Source organism: Rhagoletis zephyria, unplaced genomic scaffold (assembly GCF_001687245.7).
Source record: "Rhagoletis zephyria isolate East Lansing unplaced genomic scaffold, Rhagoletis_zephyria_1.1 Rzeph_scaffold_06657, whole genome shotgun sequence".
Classification (NCBI taxonomy): Eukaryota; Metazoa; Arthropoda; class Insecta; order Diptera; family Tephritidae; genus Rhagoletis; species Rhagoletis zephyria.
This window is the reverse complement of record NW_016163740.1, coordinates 8,291-34,779: the sequence shown is the minus strand read 5'-3', so window position 1 is coordinate 34,779 and position 26,489 is coordinate 8,291. Positions and strand designations below refer to the sequence as shown.

The following is a 26,489-nucleotide window of genomic DNA, read 5'->3' as shown; positions in this document are numbered from 1 at the left end:
TCAGATTCATCAGAAGAGTACGTTTGTGGAATAGGCTTCGTTACGTCAAGTGGAGATTTTGGTTTGTCGTCTGGTTTTGAAATTGGTTCTATAGGCTTAACACCTTTGTCTTCTGGTTTGGCAGCAAATGGAACCAAGGGTACACCTGGTTTGACATCAGCCATTTTAGGTTTGTCGAACTCTTCATCAGATTCATCAGAAGAGTACGTTTGTGGAATAGGCTTCGTTACGTCAAGTGGAGATTTTGGTTTGTCGTCTGGTTTTGAAATTGGTTCTATAGGCTTAACACCTTTGTCTTCTGGTTTGGCAGCCAATGGAACCAAGGGTACACCTAGTTGGACATCAGCCATTTTAGGTTTGCAGAACTCTTCATCAGATTCATCAGAAGAGTACGTTTGTGGAATTGGCTTCGCTACGTCAAGAGGAGATTTTGGTTTGTCGTCTGGTTTCAAAATCGGTTCTATAGGCTTAACCAATTTGTCTTCTGGTTTGGCAGCGAATGGAACCAAGGGCACACCTGGTTTGACATCAACTATTTTAGGTTGGTCGAATTCTTCGTCAGATTCATCAGAAGAGTACGTTTGTGGAATAGGCTTCGTTACATCAAGCGGAGATTTTGGTTTGTCGTCTGGTTTTGAAATCGGTTCTACAGCCTTAGCACCTTTTTCTTCTGGTTTGGCAGCCAATGGGACCAAGGGCACACCTGGTTTGACATCAAATATTTTAGGTTGGTCGAATTCTTCGTCAGATTCATCAGAAAAGTACGTTTGTGGAATAGGCTTCGTTACGTCAAGTGGAGATTTGGGTTTGTCGTCTGGTTTCGAAATCGGTTCTACAGCCTTAGCACCTTTGTCTTCTCGTTTGGCAGCCAATTCAACCAAGGGCACACCTGGTTTGACATCAGCCATTTTACGTTGGTCGAATTCTTCGTCAGATTCATCAGAAGAGTACGTTTGTGGAATAGGCTTCGTTACGTCAAGTGGAGATTTGGGTTTGTCGTCTGGTTTCGAAATCGGTTCTACAGCCTTAGCCCCTTTGTCTTCTCGTTTGGCAGCCAATTCAACCAAGGGCACACCTGGTTTGACATCAGCCATTTTACGTTGGTCGAATTCTTCATCAGATCCATCAGAAGAGTACGTTTGTGCAATAGGCTTCGTTACGTCAAGTGGAGATATGTGTTTGTCGTCTGGTTTTGAAATTGGTGTTATAGGCTTAAAACTTTTGTCTTCTGGTTTGGCGGCCAATGGAACCAAGGGTACACCTGGTTTGACATCAGCCATTTTAGGTTTGTCGAACTCTTCATCAGATTCATCAGAAGAGTACGGTTGTGGAATAGGCTTCGTTACGTCAAGTGGAGATATGTGTTTGTCGTCTGGTTTTGAAATTGGTGTTATAGGCTTAAAACTTTTGTCTTCTGGTTTGGCGGCCAATGGAACCAAGGGTACACCTGGTTTGACATCAGCCATTTTAGGTTTGTCGAACTCTTCATCAGATTCATCAGAAGAGTACGGTTGTGGAATAGGCTTCGTTACGTCAAGTGGAGATATGTGTTTGTCGTCTGGTTTTGAAATTGGTGTTATAGGCTTAAAACTTTTGTCTTCTGGTTTGGCGGCCAATGGAACCAAGGGTACACCTGGTTTGACATCAGCCATTTTAGGTTTGTCGAACTCTTCATCAGATTCATCAGAAGAGTACGGTTGTGGAATAGGCTTCGTTACGTCAAGTGGTGATTTGGGTTTGTCGTCTGGTCTTGAAATCGGTTCTATAAGCTTAACACCTTTGTCTTCTGGTTTGGCAGCCAATGGAACCAAGGGTACACCTGGTTCGACATCAGCCATTTTAGATTTGTCGAACTCTTCATCAGATTCATCAGAAGAGTACGGTTGTGGAATAGGCTTCGTTACGTCAAGTGGTGATTTGGGTTTGTCGTCTGGTCTTGAAATCGGTTCTATAAGCTTAACACCTTTGTCTTCTGGTTTGGCAGCCAATGGAACCAAGGGTACACCTGGTTCGACATCAGCCATTTTAGATTTGTCGAACTCTTCATCAGATTCATCAGAAGAGTATGTTTGTGGAATAGGCTTCGTTACGCCAAGTGGAGATTTGGGTTTGTCGTCTGGTTTCGAAATCGGTTCTACAGCCTTAGCACTTTTGTCTTCCGGTTTGGCAGCCAATGGAACCAAGGGTACACCTGGTTCGACATCAGCCATTTTAGATTTGTCGAACTCTTCATCAGATTCATCAGAAGAGTATGTTTGTGGAATAGGCTTCGTTACGCCAAGTGGAGATTTGGGTTTGTCGTCTGGTTTCGAAATCGGTTCTACAGCCTTAGCACTTTTGTCTTCCGGTTTGGCAGCCAATGGAACCAAGGACAAACCTGATTTGACATCAGCCATTTTAGGTTGGTCGAATTCTTCGTCAGATTCATCAGAAGAGAACGTTTGTGGGATAGGCTTCGTTATGTCAAGTAGAGATATGGGTTTGTCGTCTGGTTTCGAAATCGGTTCTACAGCCTTAGCACTTTTGTCTTCCGGTTTGGCAGCCAATGGAACCAAGGACAAACCTGATTTGACATCAGCCATTTTAGGTTGGTCGAATTCTTCGTCAGATTCATCAGAAGAGAACGTTTGTGGGATAGGCTTCGTTATGTCAAGTAGAGATATGGGTTTGTCGTCTGGTTTCGAAATCGGTTCTACAGCCTTAGCACTTTTGTCTTCCGGTTTGGCAGCCAATGGAACCAAGGACAAACCTGATTTGACATCAGCCATTTTAGGTTGGTCGAATTCTTCGTCAGATTCATCAGAAGAGAACGTTTGTGGGATAGGCTTCGTTATGTCAAGTAGAGATATGGGTTTGTCGTCTGGTTTCGAAATCGGTTCTACAGCCTTAGCACCTTTGTCTTCTGGTTTGGCAGCCAATGGAACCAAGGGCACACCTAGTTTGACATCAGCCATTTTAGGTTGGTCGAATTCTTCGTCAGATTCATCAGAAGAGTACGTTTGTAGAATAAGGTTCGTTACGTCAAGTGGAGATTTGGGTTTGTCGTCTTGTTTCGAAATCTGTTCTACAGCCTTAGCACCTTTATCTTCTGGTTTGGCAGCCAATGGAACCAAGGGCACACCTGGTTTGACATCAGCCATTTTAGGTTGGTCGAATTCTTCCTCAGATTCATCAGAAGAGTACGTTTGTGGAATAGGCTTCGTTACGTCAAGTGGAGATTTGGGTTTGTCGACTGATTTCGAAACCATTTCTACAACCTTAGCACCTTGGTCTTCTGGTTTTACAGTCAAAGGGGTCAAAGGCACAACTGGTTTGACATCAGCCATTTTAGGTTTAACGAACTCTTCGTCAGGTTCATCAGAAGAGTACGTTTGTAGAATAGGCTTTGTTACGTCAATTGGATATTTTGGTTTCTCGTCTGTTTTTGAAATCAGTTCGATGGGCGTAGCATCTTTTCCTTCAGGCTTGACAGCCAATGGAACCAAGGGCACACCTGGTTTGACATCAGCCATTTTAGGTTTGTCGAACTCTTCATCAGATTCACCAGAAGAGTACGTTTGTGTAATAGGCTTCGTTACGTCAAGTGGAGATTTGCGTTTGTCGTCTGGTTTGGAAATCGGTTCTACAGCCTTAGCGCCTTTGTCTTCTGGTTTGGTAGCCAATGGAACCAAGGGTACTCCTGGTTTGACATGAGCCATTTTTCGTTGGTCGAATTCTGCGTCAGATTCATCAGAAGAGTACGTTTGTGGAAAAGGCTTCGTTACGTCAAGTGGAGATTTGGGTATGTCGACTGGTTTTGAAATCGGTTCTGCAACCTTAGCACCTTTGTCTTCTGGTTTGGCAGCCAATGGAACCAGGGGCACACCTGGTTTGACATCAGCCATTTTAGGTTTGTCGAATTCTTCGTGAGATTCATCAGAAGAGTACGTTTGTGCAATAGTCTTCGTTACGTCAAGTGGAGATTTGGGTTTGTCGTCTGGTTTCGAAATCGGTTCTACAGCCTTAGCACCTTTTTCATCTGGTTTGGCAGCCAATGGAACTAAGGGCAGACCTGGTTTGAAATCAGTGTTTCTCTCAACGGTGGTTACGTGAAGTGGAAGTTTGGGGGTTTCGTCTAGTTGCGAAATTCTCTGAGTGATTGTTTCTTCAGTTGCAACTTCGGAAATATGTTTGTTCTCGGTGACTTTCAGTGCTGTTACTTTAGAACTTGAGATTTCTGTTTTGTATTGGGTATAAATATATTGTTCTTCTATGGACTTTTCTGAAGATTCTTTTAATGCTTTTATGCAGTCTTTTTGTAGTGGAGTTAGGGGAACGTTAAAACTGTCTATTGGGTACACTTTTTCTGTTTTGCTCTGATCAGTTGTGGTCGATTTTTGTAAAGGCACGAGTGGTACGCTGAACTCGGAATGTTTTGCGTATATGGACTGTCCAGTTTCATTTGTTGAATCTGCGCTTTTTAGTTCTATTTTGTCGGTGTAAATACGATTTTCTTCCTGCTGCATTACAAAATCCTTGTTTTCTTTAGAAGACGTCCCGTCAGCTTCATTCTTAATTTCCGTTTGTTCACTAGTTGTTTTAGTAGTAGTTATTGGAAAAGTTTTTGTGAGTGTATCGGAAGTTTTTGTGTGCAAAGTTCTTTCTGAACTTTCAGTTTTGTGCTTCTCCTTTTCTATACATATTTCCAATTTGCGTTCGTAATTTTCAGTTTCATGCATTTTATCCCTAAACTCGCTAAACACATTCACACTAGTATTTGTACTCTGCTGTACAGCTGAGCCAATCCTTTCTCTGTCTATCATTGGGAAGCTTAAATTGTCTATCACAATTTTTTCTTCACTTGGAATTTCTTTTCTATCACATATTGTTGTAGTGCCTTTTTGTTCTAAATACTGAAGACTTTCATCTATCTTAAATTGAACTGGGACCTTAGTATCTAATTGACCCTTATTGTCTATTATCTGCTCTTTTAATGGGAAATGTTTAGCATCTTTTTGGATATATTCTTCAATATTTTCAACAGATTTGCTTACAGTTTCACTTGCAGCCTCATCTACGAAATTAAATTTGCTTTTCTCTTTGATTATATCTGCCTCGACTCGTGTAAATTTTCCCTCATACGCTGGTGGCTCGGAGCCATCTACGCTTTGTAAGAACTCATCAGTTTCACTAAGAACATAACTATCTAATTTCGTAATATCTGCTGCTGTCATTTCGCGTACAACGTGTTTCCTTACTGGGAACGGCGGGCTTTCGGTCGAAGACAATGCTGCACGCTGCTCAAATGTTTTAACAACATCCTTAACATTTGGTAAACTTTCGGCAATCGCACTTTCAGCAGCCGGTAACTCACTAGTTTCCCTGAAATCACTTGCGTCAATAATCATCTCCTCTGCCCTAACTCTATCAGAACCTCCTTCGACACTATCAAGTACTTGCGCTATATCTTTTACCTTCGCTGTAATTGGGATTGTGTCAAGATCTTGCTCCTGCATCAAATTATTAACTTCATCCCTAGCCACTTCAAACATTTTGCGCTTCAAGCACACCTTTTCACACACTTCCTCTTTCGGCACATCGTCATCACTCAATCTAGCCTCGATAGCCTGAATTGGCGACAATTTTACTTCTTCAGCCGGTGGCTCATGCGACACAAGCTGCTCCAGCGCTAGATCAGCTTCTGTTAAAATTTGCTTCTCTAGGGTATTTTCATCCACTTTAGCCGCTGAGGACGCGCGTGGTCTCACTTTGAATGGCACTGTTTCCACATTATAGTCATGCATCTTGCCTTCGAAGTCCTTCACCACCTCCCTAACAGCTGGCAATTTTTCTGCCATATCAGTAAGAGACTTTTGCCTGTCTATAGCTGCTGCTGGCTCGCTATATTTACTAGTTTCCAGCTCTAGAATTTTACGCTTAACATCAACACGACCCTTTAGCTGATCCAAATTCGATTTGTCATCAAATCTGGATACTTTAGTCACTTCAGTTGCCGTTTCTAATTTTTCATGTTTTTCATCTGGCATAGGTTCAACTCTTTTGGCCGGCTTATCCCATGCAGTATCGTGCTTGTGTGCCATGTCTGTTCTCGTTACAGCTGTTGTAATAGTTGTCTTAATTTGACTACCACCACTCATTTCTGGAAATGAGGTAGTGTCTCTAAGATACGCTGCTTCTTCGTCTGATTTATTCTTCGTTTCGGGCAACTTTTCAGCTTCAGTAATCTTGGCAAAGCTACTCGAATTAACATTTTGAATGCTGAAGTGCTCTGTTGTTATATTTTATATCATTCATTCATTCAAGCAAGCATATATAATATATCATATATCATATTGTTATTCGTTAGTATGTTTTTATATGTAAATTTGTATGTTTGTATTTTCAGTTGCATTTCCAGACCATAAGCAGTTTAAAGGAGGAGGAGGAGGAATATACGATGTAAAATAACAAGTACAATTAACACTGATGGATATAACCATGATCAAGGACTTAGAAATCAGGTCAGTTGGTATATTATTAGGCTTAGTAAGATGTTGACAACATGCACATAATTAAGAGTGAGTGGGGTGTTCATTTGATTTATATGTATGATAAATTTTATTAACGAGTAAATATGTTGGCACCACGAGTTGCATGTGCTACAGATGTACGCATGTATGTACATATGTATGTATGTATAGTAAGGTGTGGGAAGCAACAAAAGAATAAAATTACAATGATACGACCAGCTAGCCACCAACTGAAATTCTTTAAAGCTGCGCATTGCCATTTTTGGTACATACATATGTATTTATAGTAAGTAAGTATGCATATTAAAACGATATGTTGTGATTATGTGTACATACATATGCAGGACACAATATGCTATACGAGGTCGTGGATTATATGCAGCTGGTGTGTCGTTGGTACGTTGATTTTCTTCGATTACGATTACTTAAAAATAATTAATTCATTTTCACATTATGTAGTCTACTAGAACGTTTGCATTTTTAAATATGAATCAGCTATGTAATTGCAATTGAGTGTACAAATATACAAAAAAAAATAAAAATAAAAATAAACAAGAAACGCGAGTGTGTTTGAAAAGTAGCTTCTCCAACCACGACTTCATATAACATACGCATATTTCTATATAAATATACAGTAATGTTCACGTTAATTGATAGATATACATACAGCCGCTGCATTGCCAAATTTATTTCAAAAGCATAATTAATTTAGTTTTGTGTTTGAAAATAAAGCAAGTGCATTTTTCTTTTGTTAAATTTTTACATTTAATGAATAAACCAAAAACCGCGTAAGAGATGAGTACATACTTATATTGCATTAATATGTAAATGATAATATTTTTGTTTTCTTTTTTTTGTAGCGCAGTACACTAAACAACTGAAAAGTCTAACATATTACACAAAAGAATTTACATCTATTCAAAGTATTCGTGATAACAGCACTATTGAACCTAAATGCTTTAACAAAAATCCGAAGCTATAACAAATCAAAGGTTAAAAACTCATATAGACCCCTCTATTCTAACACAGTCACTAAACTTAGCTCATCATTGTTGTGATTTCTAGTGCGCCGAAAAATGTGTCACAAAAATGCGATTTTAAGTCCTTAAAAATTTGTGTTGTTGCGGCATATTTGTTCCAGCAGCAAATTTTGAGGCGCAATAGAAATCACAGCAGTGATGCGCTAAGGCTTTGTTAGAATACGGCTGAGAGTGTATGCGTATACCCGTAGATAAAAAATTTAAGTTGAAAAGAATAACTTAAACTTATCTAAATTTGATTTTAAATTTTTTTATGCTTCTGTGAACTTTTCACTTTACAACCCAGCCAAATATTTCAGGTCAATACTTTGCTCTTTTTTTTTGTAAGCAGTAGCACGTATCTCTCGTAGATACAGAGAAGTGATCAGCAGCGCTTCGTTAAGATGTTCCAATAAATAGTTAGCGAATCGAAAGGATCTAAGCTCTTAAAGTACAACTCCACAACAATTTTTTCAGACGTTCAGCGCTTTTCGGGCTTCCAGCAATAGCTGAATTGTGTAGCTTAAAGCCTGAAAAGCGCCAAACGCCAGAAAAACCTTGTTGTGGAGATGTACTCTTAGATCTCACTCATGTGTCTTCACATTGTATGTAACCTAGCCTAACCTAGTCTCTCTTCGTGTTGGCTTAAGATGCTAAAGAGGCTAATTGTGCTGAAAATAAAACACGGGATTCCTCGAAAACGTCTATCTAAAACTCAGCATCTTTATATTGCATTAAGAGGGCGTAACGAAAAGCCATCTACTATACAGTGGCGATTGGGTTTGAAGGAAGCATTTGCTTACAAAAAAAAAAATCTAAAAAAAATCTGAACGCGATTCTTCCCTCGCTTGAAGATGATCGTCTTGAGCTTTCTGTTAGCGTCAAATATTTAGGCCTGATTTCGAATAGAAATACATTAAACTTCTTCCCAGACGGCTCAAAAATTAATGTTGGTGTAGGAGCGGGAGCGTACTGCTCAGAACATAATGTTCTTCAGCCCATCAAGCTGCCGGATCGCTGCAGTATATTCCAAGCGGCTGAGCTAGCCTACTCAATTACTGGGAATAACTCTAAAGTTAACATATACATGCGTAGATATTCAAGCAGCTATGATAAGGCTGTGAGCTCATACCAATTTAAGTCACAAATTGCCCTTAAAAGCAGGGAGGCCATAAATAGGGCGGCAGCAAAAAGCCGACTGCATATTTATTGGGTCCCCGGCCACAAAGGGTATTACAGGTAACGAAATTGTAGATAAGATTGCCAAGAGCGGAATCCACTTGATTCTATAACAAGAGAATAACGTTACAAAACCTCTAAAAAAACTTTATAACGAAATAGACCAGAGCGTGAAAAAGCAGACTATATCGAGATGGAATACGCTAAACAAATGAAAAATCTCTAAACTTATGTGCAGACTAGAAATCAGGACACAAACCCGGTTTGTACTATCGCTGGCACGAAGAGACTAGAAAATAATGGTAGGGATCCTAATAGGACATAGCATGTTGGCAGCGCACGCAAACGGAATGGGGATAGCTGTCATTGAAGTTTGCAGGAAATGCATGGGACGGGAACAAGGAAGACTCTAGAACACATCCTATGCCTTTGTCCTGCTGTATCAAAAACACCTTTGAAATATTTTGGAGCTTCAAAGCTTAATAATAAAAAAGTATTGAAATTCTCAAAAAGCGTTGGCATCCGAAATGATGTATACTTCGAATATACTTAACTAAACCTCTATCTAGGGAGCTATTGCTCTATGTGGGGCAGTCAGCCATTCAGAATAACCTAACCTAACCTAACCAAATAAAAAGCTCTCAACAATGAAATAGGCAAAAGTTGCATTTTATTACTTCTACAGGGGAGCCATTGGTAAGAGAGCAGGGCTCCCTCTNAAATAAAAAGCTCTCAACAATGAAATAGGCAAAAGTTGCGTTTTATTACTTCTACAGGGGAGCCATTGGTAAGAGAGCAGGGCTCCCTCTTAAAGTAGTGGTTTGGCTCTATGATAACAGAGGGAAGTCTAAAATGTTTTATGTGTCCCTCAGCTGGGGGTGTATCCCGGTGGAAAAGTCACATCAGCTAGGCAGCTAGCGCGTATATAATGGACTGCGCGTACTGGAATCATTGCGGTACTTCCCAGAAATCCAATATGAAACACAGGCTCCTTTTAGGCTCAGTCGAACAGGATGCTTTATTAGCTCGGCGTCTTGGATGCTTCTACTTCGTTCCTGATATATTCCCGCAAATGATGAATCGAAGCTTAATGGAAGCTTCGTGGATTCTGCGAGGAGCTCTAAATCCAACTCAAATTAAGGATGCAAAGGTGGCTCACAGATATTATTCTGTCCCACCTAAAATTACTTAAACTAAGCCTAACATTGTGCTCACATTAATCGTATAAAGGCTGTGAAAACGAATACTTGCTACAAGAACGCGAATTCGAATCACACACTTTGACTCTTTCAAATCAGTTGACATATGTAACTATGCTATAAAATATTTTATACAGCCCTTGAAGAATATTTGCGCTCAAAATTTTGACATTCTCCCGAGCGGTGCAAACAAATCCTATTGCAATGAATGTAGCATCAATACCATGACTAAAAATTATAATTAGACTGTTAATAAAAAATACTGCTTTTATTTAGAAAAGAACAAAGCAAGCTCAAAAGTGGAACAAATAAAAAGCAGTGGAAAATTATAGATTAATCTTATTTTAACTTTAAATTATTGCATTTTTTCTGACTTTTTCGGATTTGCGTAGCGTTCTTGCCACCGTGCCGTAGCCTAGTAGTGCTTAGATGTGTCTACTGCCACTTGGCAGGCCCATAGTTCTATTTCTGATCCCAGCAACTGCAGTTTTTTCAAATACCTACCACCCCTCTGAAGAAAATGGAAAACCGCCGAGTGTACTTCTGGCATAAAAAAAGATTTTCGGAGGGAGAGTTACAGTGTAGATCTCTCCATTTGTGTCACACCATCAAGAAGCCGAAGACAAATTGGTGTAGAAACTCGGCTAAACACGTAGAAAATGTTTAAGCGTGAAACATTTATCTATTGGAATCAAATATGATGTACTGTTCATCCCTAAATAACCTAGGATATAATTTTTAAACTATTTATGGGATTTCCCTTAAGTTGGAAGCTTTGAAAATTTTTAAAAACTCAAAACTTTTATTGAGAGCTCAAGATTTGTATGAAAAAAAAATAAAAATAAAAAAATTCTGTTTATCACGATTTCAAAAAACGCCTATAGATGTCCATAAAACCGCTGAAAACCGGTTTGGAAAAATCGAGTAACTCCCCTAATACCCACATATATAAATACATATTTAATTTATATTAAAGTCTTGAATAAATTATTGTATTGAATAATATAGGCTTGAATCCATATTATGTTAATCACCTTCTCATGTCGAAAAATTGGGATATATTTGGTTAGTCAGTAAAAAGTTCACAAATTTTATATTAAAACAAAATGGCGAGCTTCATTGTATGAGTGTCTTTTAGAGCTTTTAAAATAACCATAATAGAACTTTAACGTGGCGGAAGCTGAAATGTTTTGATTGCCATGCTTTATTGTCTACCCTAAGTTAAGGTTACGAATTCATGGTAGAGTAGTTAAACTCAATCCCATGCTCATAGAGAAAAATTGATTATTAAGACCAATGTTAAATATTGAGGAAGTAGCATCACTTGATGTGTTTGACAGTCGTTAAAAGCAGACCATCGAGAGCATTTTTAATAAAAAATATAAATAAAAAAAAATCGCGTGGTCAACAAGCACTATTCTTTGAAGAAAACAAAGCATTACACAAAATAAAGATATGCGTAATAAATGCTATTGATGTAGTTAACTTAGTTAAGGTGACAAAGACACGAAAAACTTCGACATTCACCCAATGTAGTATGTGAAAACCCCGCTACATATCGTCGCCCAAATTCTTATTACAAAACGGTTATCTCTTTTATAAAGTGATCCCATTTCAGGCTAGTTTTATAAATCCATGGTATGCTGCCAGGAGCTTCTGGTGAGCGAATCTCAAACGACAATAAATAAATAAATAAATGATTGGTATTGGTCCATCGCAGATGAAAATTGTATAAGATTGGAGAACCCGTAAGCATATCTCATGCCTCAGTACTTTTGATTTTGGATACAATGATGTAGCAATTTCGAGAGACTGTTTAGCATTGTTTTCGCCGTTTTTATAAACATGAATGAATTTTGAGTCTACCACAATGAAGCGGAGAGCAAGCAATAATCGAAAGAGTGGATTCTCCTGCTGAAATACCTTGAAGAAAGCTAAGGCGGTCTATCAACTCACGTACCGAAATCGGCGGCGAATAGTTAATATATCAACTTACTGAACTGGTTCAATGACGTCTAAGAGAAAAAGCTGCCTCATTTGTCCTTAAAGACAATGCTTAGCTGCAGACCTGCATAGTTGTGATAATAAAATTTAACGGGTTTGGCTATGTATTGCTCTTCATATGCTATATTACCGGGTTTAGCTGCTACCATGCCAACTCGACAGAACTGAAACACTAGGCCTCATATGCAACGCTATTAACATAGATATGAATATGTTTGTATATCGTTGGCTCCAATATTGTCGGAAAGATCGGCACCTGGTAAGAACACTTTAGCAAGCCCTGAAAAGTGTAGCGATAGTTGCAGAGCTCTAAACGAGATGTCCCAACATTATAGAATACAACTTATATGGGTGACTGAACACCGATCTTCGCAGGGCTAAGTAGGCTGCTACCGATATAGTGAGGATCACTGCAAAGCCGATCAATTGGCCAAAAATGGTACGACAGCCTCGATCTTTCCAGGCAAAGACATGGTTGGTATACCAATGGCTATTTCTAAACCACATGTTAGAGGCAGCACCATACAAGCAGCAAACGTGTCCCGCTTGGGAAAGCTCCCCTTCTGTGAAACCGCCGGGCTTAACGTGGTCCTCTTACTACAAAAGACGGACGTCTGTAATCTTGGGATTAACACGGAACAAGGTATCGATTATCATACAAATTCTTACAGGCCGCTTCTAATCGGCGCATACGCTTTGAGATTAGGAGAATAGGAAAGTGTACAGCACCTTACCTGCCACTGCCCAGCACTTAGCAGAAGACGACCACATACGTTCGGAAGACCTATCGCTACAAAACCTTGCGAAGATAACGAAATCAAACATATGCGCATTATTAAAGTTAATGAAGTTTACGAAATGCTTTGACCCCGAGTGAGCGTCACAACAGCGCACAGTGTGAAATTTTGGAAAAAAGCATAAAAAATCAAATACTTGAAAAACGGGAAGAGATACTGAAATAAGTCTAATTTTATTTTAAAGCATTTGAGCTGCAGAATGCAGGAAAAATAGTCGTGTTGGATAAAGGAATTACCTTGACTTTTAAAATGACCTTCGGAAATGTAAGGTTTAAAATTTGTTCTTTGTTGTATTGAAACCAGTATGCGATGAACTTTTTAAAAAGTTTGAAGACATATTTTTGTTGCTCCTTCATCAAAGAATCAAAAACGCATTTTGAATGCTTTTTGTTGTTTTCAAAAGTTCATTGCATGCTGTTTTTAGGTTAAAAAAAAATCAAACTTTTTTTGTTTTGAGGTCAAGATAATTTTGATTCAATCAGACCTTTCAAATGACCTCCAAACATAAAATTTTTGATTTCTTGTCTTTTTTGACCTACAAACAGCTTGTAATGAACTTTCTAAAAAAAAAAAAAAATCGTTTTTAGGTTCTTGCAACCATGAGAATGAATTACTTAACGCAAGAACAGCAAAACATGTGTTTAAAACTTATAAAAGGTTCATTGCGTACTGGTTTCAGGTAAAAAAAAAAATAAAAAATTTAAATCTCTCTATTTTCGAAGGTAATTTCACAGATAGGGGTAACTATTTTATACAACAACACTGTATTTACTGAATTCTCCATCTTGAAAGCTTTAAAAAATCGTTACATTTATTTAGCTATCTCATCTCGTTGATTTTGGCCCCTTTTACCAGAATAAAATACTGTGCATCGAAGGAGAAAGCACATTGTATATGAAAACACCTTTGGCCAAAGTGTTGAGGCAATCACTCTCTCTACCTATTCCAACCTAACCTAACCTATCGTGTTTGGATATTTCTACCAAAAATTTTTGGCATTATTCCCACTCGGCAGTTGGTAGTTTAAATTGAGTACATTGTAGCATTAGAAAGAAGCCATACACCATGCACTCGGTACTCAATTAAATAATACTGAGCTATATAGCACTATAACAGTAAATATACATGTATGTACCTATATAAAGTATTCGCTGCCTTCAACTGATATTTTTAATTACTCACTTTTTATTTTTAAAGTTTTTGTTATGAAATTTAAAGCTTATTGAAGTTTTCGCGTTAAAAATATTAGCATGGCAATCCAATACATTTTAGCTTTCTAATACTTTTTTTTTTATTTTTCTACTTTTACTTCATTTCAAATTTAGGAAGCTTATATTTTTTTGCTGTTCATAAATAATTAAAATGTACACTCAATCGTAGAGTTAATAGAATTTCAATAGCTAGCTAATTTCATACATGGCTAGTTATTAATTTACACAAACATTTACATATTTTAGACCAAATTGAATAAATTAGCTTGAAGTAGTTGGTTTGTTCAACAATATTCATTCTTTTTTACAACGCTTTTTTATTTAAAATTGCAAACGTTTAACAACTTTATTTTTGTTTTTAATATAGTTTTAAATCTATTTCTATGCTTAGTTAGCGAAATATGCCTAAACTTAGCCAAGTAAAACCAATACACACCGTTTTTTATTTGAAAAGAAAAAATATTCACTTTTCTTCGTAACATCAGACCACAGGGACTCCGACATATTGTCAACTTACCGTACGATTAAATTTTTCTCTGTTTATTTATTTATTTTCTTTACAAATATACTTTACTCATTTAAGCTGTTTTAAATAAAAGTACAAATTGTAAAAACTACAATTCAACAAATAACGCTGTACTAGTTTTTTTTAATAAATATTAAAACATTGAATACGAACTCTTTGGTTTTAAAATGAAAACTACATTGGAAATAACTCAAAATTATTTTGGATGTTTTGTCAGAAGTTGTAATTTTTTTGTTGGTTTGTTTTTGTTTAAAATATATGCGATGTGTTAGAAGTATTTTTATGTTCTTATGTAAATTTTGACAACAACGTACCGCTAACGCAGCAAGTGAGAAACGTTCACGCGAAAATCGAAAGCCTTACTGTAAACGACTTGTCAATTACATTTAACAAGAAAGTGAAATATTTACACCAAAAAGTGTGTTTAAATTAAATTAGTTACTCGTATGTATGTATGTAGGTGTGCTGCCGGTCGGGTGTCACTTGCGCCACTAGCAAAAGAATTGCTGCGCAAGCACCCCCAGTTCAAGACCTTGTAGACGCAGTGCTCAACTAGCTGGCTTCTATGTACTCTGTATGTTCTAGTTACTGTGTACGTATGTATGTATGCATGTTTGGCTGCATTGAGTTACCTTATTTACACGAATGCGTTTACTGCTGCCTACGTCTACGCGCTTTCATTGCTGTTCATTGCCGATTAGTAGCTCAAAAGATTAACGCCTCCTATATGTATGTATGTATGTATGTATGTACATATGTATGTATATATAAGTACATAGCCAAGAGGGAGTATCTTTGCCCTGCAGGAAAACACCGAATTAGTGAACCAAATTTCTAGTTCCATACTAGATCTATATCGCCAAAAATGAACCTGTCCAATCGTAACTAGATCCCAGTTCAAAAGCAGCGAAATGTGGTACTTTTAAAAAACTATTTTATTTTACTTTCTTAAACCATATATCGCTAGCTAATACCATGTTCTGACTGACAACGAAAACACTTTGAAAACGAGTTTTGGGATTGTGGGCTGTGTGAACCACCGGCTGTTAGTGTTTTCGTTGACATTTCTTACATCCTCTGATTACAGTTTCGCTACGCCAAAACCAAACCAAAATGCTTTTCCCTCATTTTCTTTTCATTAGCAACCTCTTACTTTCATTCTTATTGTACTTTGGCCAGCCAATTAACAATAAATCCGAAATGGCGTATTAAAAATTATAAAATATGACTTCCACTTCGATAAATAATAAAAAAAAAACTAGTGAAGACACCGATTGGAATGAGTGGAACGTGAGTTTTCAAGTAGTTTTCAGCGAAAACTGTTTTTCGTTTGACAGATTTTACATGGACGAAAACACAAGTTTTAGGTCGAAAACCAGTTTTAGCAACGAAAACATGTTTTCGATATCGGTCAGAACATGGCATAAGTTTGAAAAGTTGCTGGGGTGTTCACTTTTTAAAAAAAAAATTATTTTGATTCAAAAAGCTAGAAAAATTAGAATTGCATCGTTTTCTAAAAGGCCGAACTATAGAGCATATCATAACTATATGACTCACACATATTCACAAGATTTGACTGTCTATTTCATTATGTTTTAATTTCAATTATTCTTTTATAGAAGTATAGTTTATTCGTTAACAAAAACCCCTATAGATCCAAGTTTCAATCTTTAACTTTTAAAGTTTCTTAAAAATGTCTAATATTTTAATTCGATTTTTACTTTTAATACTCTGAGTATGCAGTTTTGTAGCCCATTCAACTTTAGTATAATAAAGTGCACATTTGAAGGTGCTGGGAATTGCCGTTAGATTTGGGCAATGTTTGGTTTTTTAGTTGACTATGTTCAGGTTTTTTTTCATACGAAGTATGTTCGACGATTTTTTTTTTATATGGAGACCTTCGAAAAAAAATCCAAAAACCAACCGTAAGTTCCAGCTACTTCAAATTAGCACTTTATTATACGAAAATTGAGTGGGCTACAAAACTTCATACTCAAAATATTACTTAGAAATCAAATTAAAAAGCTCAAAATTTTTACGAAAGTTTGTTGACTTTTTTAAGTGGTTAAAGGATTGAAACTTTGATCTATGCGGTTTTTGTTAAAGAATAAACTATACTTTTATAAACAAATCAAATGCAAAAAAAAATTATAGAATAAATAGTCAAATCTTGTCAATATATGAGTGTCGTAAAGTTATGATAAGCACTATACCAACTTTATTTGTAAAAAAAAAAAAAACAATTTCATTAGAAATCTATATCTAAGGTAACGAATTAAGAACTGGTTCTGAACTATAGTAGAAAATGGAATGTAGAAGGAACTAGATCACATCTGTCGAATTTAATATCTTGGAATCTTCTTGAATCTAACCAATAGCAGAAAGCACACTCGGCACACTCAGCTACATCCAAAGTTATGTAAACGTGTTTTCAGTTCAGTGTGCTCAGTTTGAATTACATTCATTCAAACCAATTTGATTTCAAATTGAAAGAGACATTTTTTTGAAAATAATTTAAAATCGCTACCATGGAAAAAACAAAAAAGACTCTGTTTGAAAAAATATTTTTTTCGCCTGTCGACTTGCGAACTGGTTCGGAACTATGCACAAAGGAATGCTGATCGAACTAGAACCCATCTGTCGAATTTAGGACTGGTTAGGAACTATAGAAAAAGGTATGCAGTTGCTAGCATGCAAAGAGAATTACTGCACACTAGTCATGGTTCTAAATTCTCTGGTACCGAACTAGTTCGACACCAGTACGTTTCCTCACAGGGGGTAGCACAGTTCTTTATATGTGTATATCTACATACATAATATTTGCACTTAAGACCTCTATATGTATGTATGTATGTATAGCTGCACCTTTTATAGGTTGATTTATCTACATATATAAATGAATTAACGTTTTCGCTTTTCTTCTTTCATAGAAACAAAATACCATGGTCTACATTTTTTGACCGAGTTGTGTGTCTACGCCCTCACAGCCTTGACAATGCAAAATTTCAAACAAAGCAATGTACAATAATCGAAGAATTCCTAAGTTCTCAGCAAATCGATATAAAAACCATGTAAGGAACATTTTTAGTTCATTAGTTCAAATTAGTTATGCATTGATGACTGAGAGCATTCTCGCTCGTACTTTAATTTTTATTTCTACTTTATATTGCAGGGTACTGCCATGATATATGTAGGTACTACCAATCGTTTCAGGTTAGACACCTAATCAAATTAATTTATTTTCTAAATCACCTAAGTAATTTTTAGAAATTGAAATTTCGAAATGCAATGATTAAGTATAATAATACAGTTTCGAGTTTTAAAGTATTGTAGCGACTTCCTGTTTTGTTAATCATATTTAATCTTTAAGCCTTGAAGCTAAAAAGCACGCACTTAAAGAGGCTTGAAGTCTTAGTTTATGCTTTGCACTGAGGAAGTTGGGCTTTAAGAAAGCTTCCGAAAAGTTTTTAAGGGTGATGCATCAAGCGAATCGAATAAGTTGAACATGGTTTTGGGTACCTCAAACTTGGTTACTTATTCCTGCATTACGTTCTGGAATGTTGCATTTGAGAAGTGTACACGACTTCGTCACAAATTCAGCTTTCGGCACATCTGTGTGTGTTGGTGTAGCAGACCTTTAGGCACAAAATCTGGTAAATTGCCTAAACCCAGTGGTACGGCGACATAGTTTCATAATTATTAATTTCGCCTTTTTTTTTTGCTATAAAATTATTTATAAAGTTTTGGCTATCGCATACTTTCGTATCATCTTTTGATGCCCTTTTTCTTTAAAACAAATATTTGTTGTAAATATATAGCATTTCATTTCGAAACTTGCAAAATACGTATTGTTTTTTTTTTTTTACTTCAACTTAATTTGCTGTTTATTCAAATACATGGCGTATGAGCGACTTTTTATAACCCACACATATCAATAACGCCACAATTCAAAATTACATGTTTTTGAGTTATATATCGGATTAGGTTGATAAATAACCATATTTTTGTGTGGGAAATCGACATATGAGGCTTGTTACCAGTCCGACCTGGGACGCAATTGTGCCCTTTGTCAGAAAATCGAAGTAGGCAACCCTTACTACTGTCATACAATTATGGTGACATTTTTCGTTTTGTGCCGTTGTTCAGTTATACCAGTGGACTGAGTTTCGTTTAACTACTTATTAACAGTTACTCATTTCGTCTTTTTTCAGTTTAATCCTGGCTAAATCTTTATTAAGTAGTCATAAATTGAAAGCTTACGAATTTTCCCTGCAAAACGGCTTTAGAAACGAGACTTAAGCTAGCCATTCAGCTTATTTTATCCCAGTGAACATACATATTCCGAATTATATCATACAGTAAAGTTAACTCAGCGTCAGCACATAAAATGGAGGTGGAATTGAATAACGTCATACGCTAAGTCTATGGTATCAGAACGTACGATGACATCACTCCATGGAGAAATAAAATTCTGGGTTGCAATATCTTCGACCAGCACGAAGCGAGAAACTCTTTGTGACCAAACTGATACGACCAATTCACGTAGACATCACGGCTTTTTAGTTCCTAAGCATACCTATCTAACCTCATCCATACAAAACAGCAATTCTTCATTACTTCTGTGAACTATGTTGATATACTGAATTAATATTCCCTGACTTCTTTTTCTTCCTACTATGCTTTCAATCTATAAATCTTTATCCCTACCAAATAAAAAATAATGTAAATTTTAACATGGAAAATGTTACTCATACGCCATGTACGAGTATGTGCGAGTACGATATGGCGTATGAGTAATACTTAGTAGGAGAGCCAGTCACATTTTCCTATTATTTAGTTATGGCATATTTTTTGCCAGAGCGTTACGGAAGGTATATTGAGGTGTCATCCATGAGACGAGGCCCTGTTCAGGGTAGCAAGGAGAGGTTTCTACAACAGAACAAAATTATTATTTAGTTAGTATTTGTATCCACTGAGTCTCTGAAAGTCAACCATTATCAGGATAATATTTGCAGATCGATCATCCGGTAATAAAAGGGTTGCAGAACACCCCTAACGTCTCACCGCATACAAGACGATTATGATTGCATGAGAGCAATAAGCATGGCAAAGTCGCTAGTGAAACCCCGCAGCTAAATATGACACAAAAAACGCCAAACGCCGATTTTATAGATCAGGTTAGGTTAGGAAAGAAAATCAAACTTTAACATGAAAAATGTTACTCATACGCCATTAAGCAGAATGCTGGTCCATGCTGGTTCCCAAGTAAACGAAATTCTCTACTTTCTCGAAATTGTAACTGTCAACAGTGACGTGGGTGCCAAGGCGCCAATGTGCTGACTGTTTGTTTGATGACAGGAGATACTTCGTCTTGTCCTCGTTTACCACCAGACCCATTTGCTTTGCTTCCCTATCCAACTTGGAAAAGGCAGAACAGACTTCGCGGTTTTTGTTACCGATGATGTCGATGTCATCGGCATAAGCCAGCAATTGCACGCTCTTGTAGTAAATTGTTCCTGAGCGGTTCAGTTCTGCAGCTCTTATTATCTTCTCCAACATCAGATTAAAGGAGTCACGTTCTTTTCTGCTCATATTTTATTAAGAAAAATAATTAGGCATTTTCCTTTGACTAATCACTACTTTATTTATCCATCGATTTTCTTCGTTTATAAAATAATTTTTTTGTGAAGCAACAGGCTTTTATACAAATGAAACAAATTTACAAAAAATCTGTCATTATTTTTACTATTGCCCTGGTAAAGTTTAAATTTAGTTTTCATAAAAATGCAAAAAGTTTTGGGAAAATGGCCTGATCTATAAAAACAGAATACAGATTCGTAATCCAAAACTCAAAGTTAATTTTATGTATTTCTGCGCTTTTTTGTATCATTTCAAAACTTGAGATTTTCCCTGCAGTGTTATGAAAAGACAGGAAAATCCCTTGACTTGAACTAGTTTTAACGAAAAATTTGTCTTTACTTGTAATCCACCTAAAATTATAAGATGTCTCAGTAGTGGATTTAAAAGACGAGGGATGTTTACTTTTAAACGGAATTCGTAACAGAATCTTTTATAGAAAGAAAAGTAGACTTAAATTCGCGAATCGGAAATTAAGTTGAATCAGTCTGATAATATTTCATACATGTATTGCAGGATCAATAAAGACTTCCTTGAAATTACAACTGTCACCAAGTTTCCACCAATCGTATAACTACATAGTAGGTTCTCCGGACCGGATCCGGTAATTAGAGAATAAGCGAAAAGTTTGCTCTCAAAAGTGGAACATAGTCCAGAAGTACGGGAACGCAAACAAGCACATTTCGTGCCCAGAATTTGAGAAACAGCTGATTCACGTTGTTTTTGTTTTTTTTGTTTGTCACTTCAGTGCAAAATCTTGGAAATTTGGTTTTTAGTATATAAAAATTTTAAATACATACATCAACAGGCCATTCACTATTCCTTAAAATCACCAGTAAATGCAGGCAACACGTAAAGTTTTAGTTACTCATACGCCACGTTGTTCAAGTATCCCATTTATTATACCCGCGCGCACTCATGCGATAAATCAGTAATTTCTGAAGCTTATGCACTCAAAATTGATATTTACAATATGTTGAGGGAAAACGATTTAAAAAAAAATTGACCTCGTATGTGTATTGCGGTAACGATTCTATCAATTTGTACCAAACTAGGTATAATTATTATACTTGGACTAAAATTACGCAAATTTTTCACACAACGGTGTATTTCAGAAATACGGAAAGTTCGATATTTCGAAATTTAGGGACGCTAATTTACTAAAATTTAATGCTCACAACAATCTCTAAAAAACTAAGATCATCTGGGAATTTTGGAAAACGGTCGTGGCACCGACCACTTATGACTACATACGTATATTTCATTAAGTCTAACAGAAGATATTATTGAAAATGCTTTAACAAGGGGCTAAACTACCCCTGATTAACCTGTAATGGTAGTTTTCAGAAACGTGGACAAACTATATTTAATAAGTGCGCCGGCTATTTAATAACTTAGACTTCTTTAATTTAACGAGTTTAATTTTTAACAGCACCTAAAGCTTTCTCAGTATGAAGTATTATTAGTAAATTAGAATTTCTGGTTTGGCAGATCTACATATGTATAAGCTTAGAGCCACGCAGAGTTTTTCCACTGTAAATAGTATTTACATACTACATACATACATACATACATACATACATATAACGAATTCTATCTGTCTTCTAANGTAGTATTTACATACTACATACATACATACATACATACATATAACGAATTCTATCTGTCTTCTAAAGACTATATGTGTGTGTTAAGTGGTAGAAAAAATCCCGTTTTCTTTTAAATATATCCGTATTTTTAAAAAATAAAATAACTTTAAATACATATAAAGAATTAAATTTATTTTTATGTTTTGTCCACATTAGAGTTCATAAACGTACTCGAAAGTAAATTTTCGAATTCGAACTAATTTCTATTATATGTACTACCAGCCGCTAATTCATTCAATTAGCTTCTGTTTATTGCAACCGGTTATAGTATTTTTAATTTTTACATGGTATTTTTGAATCAGAGTAGTTTTTTCTTTAATTTTTCTTTTCATATACACAGAGAAAAATAAAATATATATAACTGATTACATTAGAATATGAATGGAGTTTGCATACAAAAAGCCTAAGTAAATTAAATTGTAAAAACAATAACAAAAATCCTTTTAATTATAAGAAGATTACGATAAATACAAAACAAATCTACAAAATGCCATACAAACCAAAAATAAAATGGTGGTCGAATATTTAATTTTTCTTTACTTGATACAATGCTAAAAGGCAACAAAAACATGATAGTAATCTTACAAGAATTATTTATATGTACTTAGTAGGAGCTCGTTAAGCGCTTACCGATTTTCGAAATTCCCGAAACACGTTCGAATGTCGATTCTGTGGTCTTATGTAAAGTAATCACAGTATCAGTTAGATGGCCTGTCAATGAATAAAAAAGAAGGACATTAAATTACTCATGCATATACAAATTCAAATACAATTCTTAATAGCTAAGTAAAACAAAATATTCTCACTAGAGCTGTGTATGTATTCGTTACTGAGTAACGGCTACAACCCCTGATTCCAAGTACCGAATCGTTACTCACATAATATTCTCGTTACTCACATGTGCCGTATATGCACCACTAACATGAATCAATTGAACACAACATATTGTGCGGGAACGAAACTGTTGTTCGTATCGATACTAAAATGTGTTGCGTGTGTATTTACGTACATGCACGCATATGTAGGAACGAACACTTTCTGACGCTAGGAATTTCGTTGCGATAATTCGTGTGAGGTAAAAGTGCTTGTATCAAAAGTAACGAGTAAAGTAACGATACGAAATATACGGATGCTGATTGGATTAGTAACGATTACATACGGGTATCCAAATTTTCGTTACTTTTACAGCTCTAATGCTCACTTACTTTTCTCATCGGAAGTTTTGCGTGGCGATGTTTCTACTGTGTCTTGCCTATCAGTTCTGATTTCGATTGGCGTCGGTGGTGGGGTCTGTGAATCTGGAATGTCGCTCGCTGTANTTTAAGAGTTCATGTTTGTGATCTTCTTCTGCTGGTTCTTTGGAGGTCGGCAACTGCATTTGTTGTTCCATTGTCAGGAAGTCTGCTGTTAGCTTTTTCGTTTCAACAGCAGGCAGCGTTTCGCTTGACTTTTGTGCTTGCTGAGTTGAAAAAATCGTCTCAATTGTAGTTTTTTCTTCTTTAGCCGTCTTATCGATTTTCACTTCATCGGCCGCGGTTTTAGATAGACCTGCTGTTTCTTTTGTCACATCCACAACACTGCTTAACACTTTCTTAGTTTTTTCAATTTGTGTGTCTATTTCCTGCTTGGTTACCTCTGTCGTCTCCTTCAAAGTTTCAGTTGCCGTTATCTTCGCAACCCCTATAGTCTTAGCAGCTTCTTTTAAGTCTTTCGTGGTCTCAGACACGTCAGCTACTATTTTACTTTCTACGTTATCCTCGGTTTGTTTCAAATCTTTTATGGTCTTCAATACTTCAGTCTTTGTGGCGCTCTCAAACTCGCGTGCGCTTTCTAAAACTCCTGTCCGCAACTCAGTCTTCGAATCTACTTCTAGTCCTTTTTTAGATTCTATAAGGTCTGCAGCCAAATCTTTAGTAACTTCTTTCATTTGCATTTTTGCCATTTCGACGTCTTTCGCTGACACCTCCAATTCGGTTGTAGTTTCAAAAAGTTCTTCAGCCGTTTCCCTTACCTCCGCAGTGCTTGTTGCAAGTTCACTCACTGTTTTCTTCGCCTCCGTCTGCGCCTTTTGTTCCATGCTCAAGAACTCATGCGTCAGCTTCTTTGTTTCGGTAGTTACGGTGGTTACGGTTTCGCCACCTTTTTCGAATTCCTTTGTGATTTCTGTGACTTTAGGTATTGGCTCTGCGAGAGTCTTCTTTCCCTCGGCACTTTCGGGCTCCGCCTGCACTTCTGTAGATAGTCGCGCTTTTGGCTCTGGCACCCTTTCGGCCAGAGACGTTCTTTTCTCAGCGACTGGACGTGTGGTTTCCTGAAGTGGTTCATCGACACTAATAGTTTTTTTAGTTATTTCAGTTGCGATAGGCAATTGAGATTTTTGCTCCATGCTAAGAAAGTCTTCGGTGATGGATTTCTCAAACGACTTAGTAGGCTCTTCGCCTGCCTGATACACATCGTCTGTTGGCATCTCACCGAGTTTCTTTATATCTTTTGGTAGCACTGATATCATGTCATAGGTAACACCTCTAGCTTCGAAGTCGGCAATTTTGTCCTCAATTGTGCTACCCTTCTCCTGGTTCACTATGGACGTTTTACTCTCTTTGGGCGGCAGCTTTTGCAGTTCATCCTCATATTTTCCACCCTCAAAAGCAGTTATAATTTTCTCAATTTTCTGACTCGATTTCTCTACCGTTTCCGCACCTTTCATTTCTTTTTCCTTTACTTCTTCAACAAATTTCTCGCTGATGGTAATATCTGCTGGAAGTTGCGTTTGCTTTTCTACATTTAAAAAATCTTCAGTCATTTGCTTTGCCTTTTCTTGTTCCGAAGTAATCGGCGACTCTTGCAGGTGCTTTGGTTTCTCTACAGCGCTAATATCTTGTACGATTTTTAAGTTCTCATCATCCTGAATTTGCTTATATTCCGTTGTGGAATCTTCCTCTTCTGAGCTACGTCCAGAAGTTTTTAATTTGTGCGTCAGTTCCTTATCAAAATCACTTTTGCTTATTTCCCCTGTATCCATTTTACCCATTTTCATTTTCATAACTTGATCGGGAGCAACAGTGGACTTAACAATGTTATCTGTCGGTAATTGCATATTAATTTCCGACTCATGAATAGCCTTTTTGTCCTCGATTAGGCTCTTACGTTTTATTTCGGAAATTTCGCGTGTAATTTCCTTTTTCTGCGATGAAGCTGGAATTTGCCGTTCGATGGAGAGTCTTTTAACGATCTTCTCTCGTCGTTCGGCTACAGTGCGCTTCGTGATTTCTTCATCTGATTCAGATTCTTCCACTTCCTTTTCCTCCGCCGAGTATTTGACTTCCTCATGGTCATGGATCTGTTGAATTCGTTTACCTACATATACAAAAAAATATAAATCGTGTAAGCAACTTCTATTGAAATACTCCTTAAATTCTGTTTTTCATTCCACTTACTCTCTTGTCGCACGAGTTCCTCCACCGATTCCGAATTCTTCATAATGTCGGTTTCGTCAAAGTCGCGAGAGTGTGAAAGCCGCCCACTTTTGCACTTTTTCATAATATCATCACGTCCAATATTTTTGAGCGCTACTTCTAAGGCGTGTATATCGTAATTTGGTTTATCCTTGAAAAGTCGTATCATGCTTTGGGCCTGCCGCGCAATACTATCAGTATTTTGATTTATGATCTCATCAATCTCTTCCGTACTAATACCGATTTCAGAGGCTAATTGTATCCAATCCTTGCCTAGTAAATTGGACAAATCCACAATACGTATATCGCCGATGTAATGATCGTTCTGATGTTTGCTCAAACTAAACAGCGAGCTTCGATAGGTTGTGGTGATCTTATCGCTGAACTCGGTAGTTGTATCCGGTATGACAATTTCGGGTAATACAATATTCAAAATACAGATGGGATGTTGCGGTGGCTCGCCCTTTGCAACTTTTGGCTCCTTCATAAACAATGTACGTCCCACAATGTCGGCGTGTTGGTCCTTGACACGTACCGTAAATGGTAGACGATTTTCACGGAATGCTTTAAATTGTAATTGCAGTTGATCTCCAGATTTGGTGACTGGCACTAAATTACCAGCCATTTCAATAAATTGTGGTTTGCCTTCGAGTACTTCAACGTCACGACTCTTGGCAACCTCTGTAAACCTTTCCTGCTTTTCGAGTGTCTTATCTTCGCGATCGTCGGTCATGCAGAAAACTCGCAGGCGGGCTTCGTAAGGTTCCACTTTCTTGGCGAAGACTACAAACTTGGCCATAAACGGCACATGGATTACCTCCCTAAATAAAAAAAAAAAAGAATTATTTAGAGAAATATATTTTTACGGTTTTTTGTATGATGTACCATCTCCGACAAACGGAAGATGGTTTTAATTAGACATGTCTTCTTGAAAAAATGTAATTCATTATCACTTTGCGATAACTCGACAACAAGTAGAGAAACCTATTAAAGATAGCGAATCGTCAAGGTGAAGAAACGTATTGTTTTGACACCGATAAGAACTCTTATATTAAATCGTTAGAATTTTAGAAGGCTTCCGTTTTATCCGTTTATTATGGAGGTATTAATATGGATTTTGTTTCTTAGTGAAATTGAGGATGGTGAATTCAAAACTGCAATTTGTTTTTAGATAGCTTTCATACTTTCACTGTAAATCCAGTTTAAATCTGAAAATTTGGGTTCATGTAGCATTTACTTATAGTTCGTTCTATTTTCAAAAAGTGATGTGTCAAATTACAGGGCTTTACCTGTACATATATGTG

General features: G+C 36.9%; 1 protein-coding gene across 1 annotated transcript; it reads right to left on the bottom strand.

The window, feature by feature from the left end:
- Nucleotides 1-5: 5 nt before the first annotated feature.
- Nucleotides 6-26,008, bottom strand: LOC108373396 (uncharacterized; the record flags this gene model as incomplete). Its single annotated transcript, XM_017629268.1, is given in 10 exon segments — nt 6-331; nt 518-847; nt 1,220-2,005; nt 3,494-3,629; nt 3,816-6,268; nt 22,361-22,441; nt 22,740-22,862; nt 22,936-23,044; nt 23,046-25,087; nt 25,168-26,008. Coding segments are annotated over 10 exon segments (7,227 nt in total), but the record flags the coding sequence as incomplete, so codon positions are not given.
- Between the last annotated feature and the right edge of the window lie 481 nt (nt 26,009-26,489).